The 8,318-nt window shown below is 34.8% G+C and overlaps 1 protein-coding gene across 1 annotated transcript; it reads right to left on the bottom strand.

Annotated features, from left to right (window-relative positions):
* Nucleotides 1–3,047: 3,047 nt before the first annotated feature.
* Nucleotides 3,048–8,312, bottom strand: wu:fb74b10 (uncharacterized). The gene is made up of 3 exons (XM_067371848.1): nucleotides 7,843–8,312; nucleotides 5,163–5,332; nucleotides 3,048–3,659 (listed from the first exon to the last, which is right to left on the bottom strand). The coding sequence occupies exons 1-3, from the start codon at nucleotides 7,997–7,999 to the stop codon at nucleotides 3,168–3,170; spliced, it is 819 nt and encodes a 272-aa protein (XP_067227949.1). The 5' UTR covers nucleotides 8,000–8,312; the 3' UTR covers nucleotides 3,048–3,167.
* Nucleotides 8,313–8,318: the final 6 nt, after the last annotated feature.

Genomic DNA, 8,318 nt, shown 5'->3' with positions numbered 1-8,318 from the left:
AATAATATTTACCTATTTATTTATAAATAAAAAAATAATAAAGAAAAATATAATATAATAATTAGAATTATTATTTTTATTTGCTGCAGTGAGGAAACATGAGAAAGAAAGTGAACCAATGATAACCAGAAAAGGTGAAGATCACACGGGTGAGGGACTGAGAGAGAGATGAAGATGAAGACAGTGGATGAGAGGCAGAAGAGCTCGGAGATGAAAGAGGAAAAATATTCCAATCAGAGAAACAGTAAATGACTAGCATTATAAAAGAGCTCCATAATGCTCCGTAATGAGCAGATGTGAGAGAAAACAGAATGAACAATCAGGAGAAAACAGGAAGTCACATCTTTCCCTGTGACGGTAATGATGCACAGCACTGAAAGAGTGTGAATTTAGGTCACCCCGCCTTCCCATCATCCCCCATCCTAATGGAAGCAGACATCACGAGAGAGAGAGAGAGAGATGTCTGTTGTGCTGCAGGCATGGAGCAGCAGCAAACTTCCTCTCAAAACATCAACTTCCTGTCAGATGCACAAATCTCTGTGATGTTAAACTGGATTTTTTACAGAATTCATTAATGTTGTGTTTCACCGGGGCTAGTTGTCACGGTTTCTATAGTATGTATATATAGTCTATGTAAACGCTCTGTGTTTAGCATGAAGCCGTTCTGTCCACTGATAACATGCAGCAGGAAAACGGCTGTGGATATGAAGTCCGTTCTGAAGAAATCAAAGCCCTGCTGGACGCAGCAGTGATCAGCTCAGCTTCACCAACGGAGAGGAAAGAGGCTGTTTTCTGCTGTCAGAAGTCAAATGGAGAACGTGAGGGAGGTCTGTTTCCTCTGCTCTTGTTCCATGAGCTCAAACAGGGCCGAGTTATAATAACAGAAAGTACAAGCCAAGGTTTAGTGTTATCAGAGTTCCTGCAGAGCCAGCTGAATCCAGTCACTCGCGTTTGATCCTTGAGTTTGTTTTTCTACATCTACTGAAAGTTGTATTATCATGTGCATGATAGCATGATTGAAATACTCTGCTAATATTAAATCTCTCTCCCCGCCTCACAAAGTGGAGGAAATAAAACGCAGTAATTTATGCCCACACAACTATTTCTGCCATGCATCACCCAAAACTGGTTTCTGACTCATTAGTTGTAATTATAGAGAAAAAAGAAATGCATCTACATATGAAAAGCACGAATCTCTATTCCAGATTAATTTTACTATTTGTAGTAATAATAGTTCAGAACAGGGATTCCCAAACATTTTTGTCAGCAGATCCTAAAATACCAGCCACAAATATTCAAATAAATATTAGATATTTTTGCTAGCCAGTCCTTAAATATTGACCTTGAAGAGATTATTACTATTACATTTCAACAATTTAACATGTTCACAGTCCTCTGATGTTGGTTATTGGTCACATGACATGAAGGTAAACAAATAAATTAATGCATTTAAATACAATATTTAAAAAAAAAATAGTGTTATTATTATTTTACATTATTTTAATAAAGTGTAATAAAACAGTGTAATAAAACATTTTATATATATAAAAAATATATAGTTTAATTATAAGTAATTAAAAAAATTTTTTAATTTAATTTCATTGCATTTAATGTTATTTTTGTTATTACATATGTATTTATATACATTATACATAAAATATTATATTAATATATTTAATATATTAATGTATTATACATTTACATATTTGTAAATATATGCATCTATGTAGTTTGTTACATATACAGTACAGTCCAAAAGTTTGGAACCACTAAGATTTTTAATGTTTTTAAAAGAAGTTTCATCTGCTCACCAAGGCTACATTTATTTAATTAAAAATACAGTAAAAACAGTAATATTGTGAAATATTATTACAATTTAAAATAACTGTTTTCTATTTGAATATATTTCACAAAGTAATTTATTCCTGAGATGCAACGCTGAATTTTCAGCATCATTACTCCAGTCTTCAGTGTCACATGATCCTTCAGAAATCATTCTAATATGCTGATCTGCTGCTCAAGAAACATTTAATGTGTACAATTGTACAAAATATTTGTGTACAGTATTTTTTTTCAGGATTATTTGATGAATAGAAAGTTCAAAAGAACAGTGTTTATCTGAAATCTAATCTTTTGTAACATTATAAATGTCTTTACTGCCACTTTTGATTGATTTAATGCATCCTTGCTGAATAAAAGTATTAATTTCTTTAATTTCTTTTCAAAAAAATAATAAAAATTCTTACTGACCCTAAACTTTTGAACGGTAGTGTATAATGCTACAGAGGCTTTGTATTTCAGATAAATGCTGTTCTTTTGAACTTTCTATTCATCAAGGAATCCTGGAAAAAAAAAAGTACACAACTGTTTTCAACATTGAAAATAATCATAAATGTTTATTGAGCAGCAGATCAGCATATTAGAATGATTTCAGAAGGATCATGTGACACTGAAGACTGGAGTAATGATGCTGAAAATTCAGCTTTGATCACAGGAATAAATTACTTTCTCAAATATATTCAAATAGAAAACAGTTATTTTAAATTGTAATAATATTTCACAATATTACTGTTTTTTACTGTATTTTTAATTAAATAAATGTAGCCTTGGTGAGCAGACGAAACTTCTTTTAAAAACATTAAAAATCTTAGTGGTTCCAAACTTTTGGACTGTACTGTATATGTATATATATATAAAAACTTCTCCCATTACACACACACACACAATTACATTTTAAAATGATTTCAATTTTAAATTATGAATTGATTTTTTTGCTTTTCATCAAGTCCGAAACCCTAGTTTGGCCTATTTGAAATATTTCTGTGTATTTTATCATGTGTAGTGAATGCAGTTGAACTGTACCGTTATATGATGCTGCCCTCTGCTGGAGAGAAGCTGTATTTCAAGTCAAATTAAAGGAATTAGATTGATGTTGTCAAAGTGGTAAAGAACAGTCAGGGTTTGTTTTGCAATAAACATCTCACTGTACATTATCCCAGTTATTATACAGAGATAAAATAAAACACACAGACATGTAATGAGCTGAAACTATTTTATTATCTTACATGTAGATTATCTCAAAGCTTCCACTAAGAAAAATAGTTCAATACAACGTAGAAAACAATCAGGGTAGTAACAAGACAAACACCGCAACAACATGATAACATTTATATATTCGTGTTGATCCAAGTTACGTCCTCCTCGGTTTTAAGTTCCCTCTCGCTGTGTCTCTTTGACTGCCGGTAATGTCTTTCTGAATCTTGTGCCTCGTAGAGCAGAGCCATGATCTTCCTCCGCACGCGCATCTGGACGGCCGGGTCGCTCAGCAGTCGGTACTCCATCGCCACCTGGCTGGCGAACACGGCCGCGGCGTCTGCGGGAGGGTTCTCCAGGACTTTGGCGGACATCTGCTTCAAAACCTCGAGCTTCTGAAGCTCGATGTCCGATTCTGAGATGCGTCTGCGTTTGCCGGACGTGCTCCGGGGCGAGAGCGAATACGAGGCCGTTTCCTCGGGAATACCGGTGTCTGGTGTGCCCGGCATCGGGGAGAGACACACGCTGATGGAGTCGAAACTGTCAATGTCTTTGTCCGTCTCTTGCATCATCTCATCCGACTCGTCTACAGACTCCTCCAGTTTTTCAGAGGATGGCAAACCGAGCTACAAGAGCGAGAGAAGAAAGGTTTAAGAAAACAAAGCAAAATTTCACTTGGTGTTGATGTCTAATGAATCACCAAAATTATTATTTTTACTGAAAAGTACGTTTTTCATTTAGCAAGAAACCAAAATTCAAAATGCACATTTCATATCAACTTCTTAATGATAAAATTCTGTTTCTACTTCAGTTTTGTTAATTTAAAATGGTGACTAAAAACTTTTTTTTTTTAAATTGAATTTAAACATGCATTATTACTATTTTCATGATATTCTTCATTATTTAAAGAAAAACATAAGTAATATAGTGCATTTATTTATCAAAATGCTGTTCTCTAGAGTTCATTTTTCTAGCTAACCATTGAGTTTATGGTCATTAAATGGCTTTTCTGAGGTAACTGTAACGTTATGTGACAAAACATGTAATTTACTAGAGTTTCTGGCAAAATATTAATTTCTGCAGAGTATTTAAATTAATTTGTTTGAATATTTCTTAAAAAATCTGTTTGAATGAATGATTCAATGACTCGCCAATAAAGACTTTGCTTGTTTTATTACAAATGAATCAGCGTTTTTGAATGAATCTCTTGAATGAATGACTCAATCAGAAATTCATATTTTAACAGTCACTTATCGCCATCTACTGGTGAAATTATGTAATTGATACAATCTTTATTTGGAACGTCAAGAGGTGATTTACTCTATTATGATCTACTGTAGACATCAGCGTTTATATCTGAACTATAAACTTTTATCCCAGTACCTCTGTGAGGTTTCATACCTATACATGACAACGGCTCTCTCTGACTCAGCAGCAGACTTTCATTTTCTGGTGTGATTTTGTCAAAGGTTTAATAGAGAAGCAAATCATTCTCATTTAGGAATAAGATCACATGGGTGTTTGAAACAAGATTGCGATCTTTTAATGATTATTCGTGCATCTCTAGTTCATTCATGTTTATCTCATGCTATAATTAGTAGTAAATAGGAAGAAATTATAGGCTTACAAATGACAGTGATCTGTCACAGCACATTAAAAAGCCCAAAACCACATTTATTGTCAAAATCTCGTGAAAATAGACTGAATTTGAAAATTGAGACTGTTTCTTTTCACAAGTAACCAAGCTTAGCGTGATAGACTAAAAGATCTCAGCTCCTCAAAATAAAGTTGAATTAAAAACAAGAAATTGTTATCGTCAACCCAGCGCTAGCGTCCACATGTTTTGGGACTTCGACAGTCATCACTAGCTGGCTGATTTCTTCAACAAGACATCGTACTCTGGTAGTTAAGCAGCGAGTAACGTCGTTGTACAGAAAATGTGCCCCAGAATGATTTAATTCTGATTAAAACAAACGTTTTCCAAGTAAAAGTAGCTACTGACAGTCATAACACGCCATCGGAGGAGCGATAATTAAACGTCACGAGTGATTTCGGAATTTCAGGTGAAATGGAAAATCAATTTTCAGTTGAATATTTCCATGATGCGTTGAATGTGTTTGTACACGTACATGGTTCTCGTTTCGCCGATGAACAATATGTGGCTTTAGGAAGTCCAGGGCCCTCAGGAGCCATCGCTGCCTCAGCGTGAGCGGCTTTTTCTCACTCCCACTTGGTTTTGGCTTCCTCAGTCGAGCATATTGAGTCCTCAGAGAGGCCACTCTGGTCGCCACCGCCTCAGCTGACGGCAGGGAATAAAAGAGAGTTAAAATATAGCAAACACATTGCATTTGGCATGAGAACATGAAGAAACGTGACGGTAGGGTTGTGACTGTGAGGAAATTTTCCCACTGGTTCCCACCGCTAATTTGAAGCAAAAGTGAAATGTGCATGGACATTAATGGCGGTGTGGAGCAGAGCGAGTGTTTTCAATTAATTGTTCAATTAAGTTGAGCTTTTATAGGAACGAACTGAAAACACTTCACGCCAGTAGACATGCACCGTTGTGAGTCTCAATCAATGAAAAGTGCAGATTTATGCCAAGGGATTGCTAATGAACTCAAGTTGATGAATTATTACAAAGTCTACTTCCTGGCCTTTATATAAAATGTTTTAGACGATTGTAAGAATCTGAAGGATCAGCATGCAATAGTACAGACATTTCAAAATAAGAGTCCCGGTGTATTTCGGGCTTGTTTATAATTAAAAGTCACACACTAAGTTTTTTCTTTTTCTTTTGGGCATTATTGGTATTTTGGTTACACAATAAATTGCATTTAATTTAATTTCCATTTAATTCATAGTAAATTATTGTAGTCTCCCCCACAGGAAGAAAAGACTAATAACATTATTTGACACATATATTATTCATTTTATAAATTTTACTAGTAAAATTTGTGTCCCATTCACTGAGAGAAACACTATATGACAGCAAGGAGAACATAGGAAAAGGTGAACCATTTAAATGTTGTAATTTAGCATCATTTACAATGCATAATAATGCATAATATTAGTAAGTAATTAAATGTAATATGTTATGTAATTAAAATTAATTTCAATAAATAAAAATACTGTTAAAAATCGCACATTATTTGTTTGTCACATCACATGTAGTAGACCATTTTTGTGCCGTGGGTAATAGGAGGATTTTTCGCCCGGCTACAACCGCAAGTATATTTCAAACCTGTGGGAAGCACTGATGTATGCAAGATAAAAGATACATTTCAAAATGACAGAGGCCGCAGAGCAAACCACACTGAGAAAAGTTCACAACTCAATTTGCCTTGAACTTCAAAAGGACTAGAATTTAATTTGAGCCTTTTATCGCATTAGGTGCCAACAAAGTGCTTTACTGTTTTCCCACTGCATAACTTACATTACAGTTATGAGCATACTTGCATTTCACAACAACAGTTTGGCATAACTCTACAGAATATAAACGAACTGAACTATAATTTCAAAACGCACATCATGAATGTCTGCCAAACAGCACAACTATATTTTCATAATCCTATATAGTCCTTTATATTTAGGGTCTACAGGAAAAAATAAATGACAGTAAAATCATGTTCAGGACTGATTCTTTAACCTTTCTGCCTTTGATCTGTTGCCTTTGTTTATTTTTTCCTTAATTTATTCATTTTCTGCTTTACAACTGGACAAACAAGCTTATGTTGTATAAACCACTTTAATTTGTACACAATAAATAAAAAAAATAAAATAAATAAAGCTAATATGGGTTTTCTGCAAGTTTTATGGAATAAAATTCTTTTTCAAGACCAAATAAAGGAAATGAATGAACAGCTTAAAGCGATGTTTGTCAATATGTTCTCAAAACACTTCAGAGTTTGAAAATACAACTTCCAACAGATATCCATTACTTATTCATTCATTTTAGAAGAACGGGAAATGTTATGTCCCAGGTCCTGGTGTAATAAGTTTTTTTTTTACGGATTGCTTGTATTCTATCTTTTTTTATGTTGTATAATAGTTATATTTAATAATCACACCAGTATATGGACAAATATTTTACTATATCTTCTTATCACACTGCAAACATTGTTCTTCCTCAGTATTTTTTGTCGTTTTCCAGTTCAAATGTCTAAAGATTCTTAAATCAAGATGCATTTACTGGAGAAACAAAATGAATATAAAGTTTTATTTTGTGTGAAACTTATTGTCTTATTTTTTATGCTTAAAGCAAGAACAAATATCTGCCATATATTTATTAATTTAATTAATTAAAAGGGAAACTAACTGATATTGTTATTCCATTTTTTCAAGACTTAATTTTACATATGCATCAAAAGAAGTTTTGATATTTATTTGTATTGGGAAAACGGGACAAAAGCACTGAGTAAGATACAATTTTTTTTGCAATGCATGCAACATTTAACGTCATAACTTTATCTGCTATAATTTAAGCCCTTATTTTGTGTAAGGGTGATTTAAGAGTTTTTAGGACCTACAGAAACCCTGTAAAACAGTTGGTAGCACCTCCCTCAACACGCACAAAACAAACACTTCTAAACTGAATATTTCCAGTATATTTCATTAGCTCACTGTTTTGTCATTGGGTTAAAGGCAGGTTTAAACGAGCTAGCTCCAGATTTAGTTGGTGCACGGACACAAGGACTCTTTCAGCACAGCAGTAGCATATAGCTCTGATGTCTCGCGTTAAATCAATGTTTACAGTCGCGCGCGCTCTTTCTCTGCCTCTCTCGCGCTCACACATTAAAACTAAAAACTTACCAGGCATTTGAAGCGCATCGGCGACCTCTTTCCATCGCCGGTCCTTCTCTTCCCGATTGTGGTAATCGGCGGAGGAGATATCGTACAGACACGCAGACTCCTGCCACAGCTCGATCAGCGTCTCCTCCGCTTGGCGTGTCCATGATTTCACAGCCATCGCGAGTGTAGATTATTCTGGCGTCTCACCAGTAAAGTCCCAGTCTTTCACCAGTCAGTTTCCAGTCGCTGACCTCATTAACATAATCGCACAAATGTATGGACGCGTAAACAATCGCGACGACTCGGTTTAATAGCTTGGGGGACTGGGAATCTCCTTTTAGTGTAATGGCGGCTTACAAACAGTCGTGAATAGTACATACTGCCACCTACAACACTGGAGTGTGTGAGACTCGAACCCTTCTGTTAAACACACACACACACACACACACATACACTCTAAATAAAGCACTTTATCAAATGCGTGATTTCTATGGAAG

This window comes from Chanodichthys erythropterus, chromosome 20, assembly GCF_024489055.1.
Source record: "Chanodichthys erythropterus isolate Z2021 chromosome 20, ASM2448905v1, whole genome shotgun sequence".
In the NCBI taxonomy this organism is placed as follows: Eukaryota; Metazoa; Chordata; class Actinopteri; order Cypriniformes; family Xenocyprididae; genus Chanodichthys; species Chanodichthys erythropterus.
Note: the sequence above shows the minus strand (reverse complement) of the source record. Positions and strands in the feature narration are given on the sequence as shown.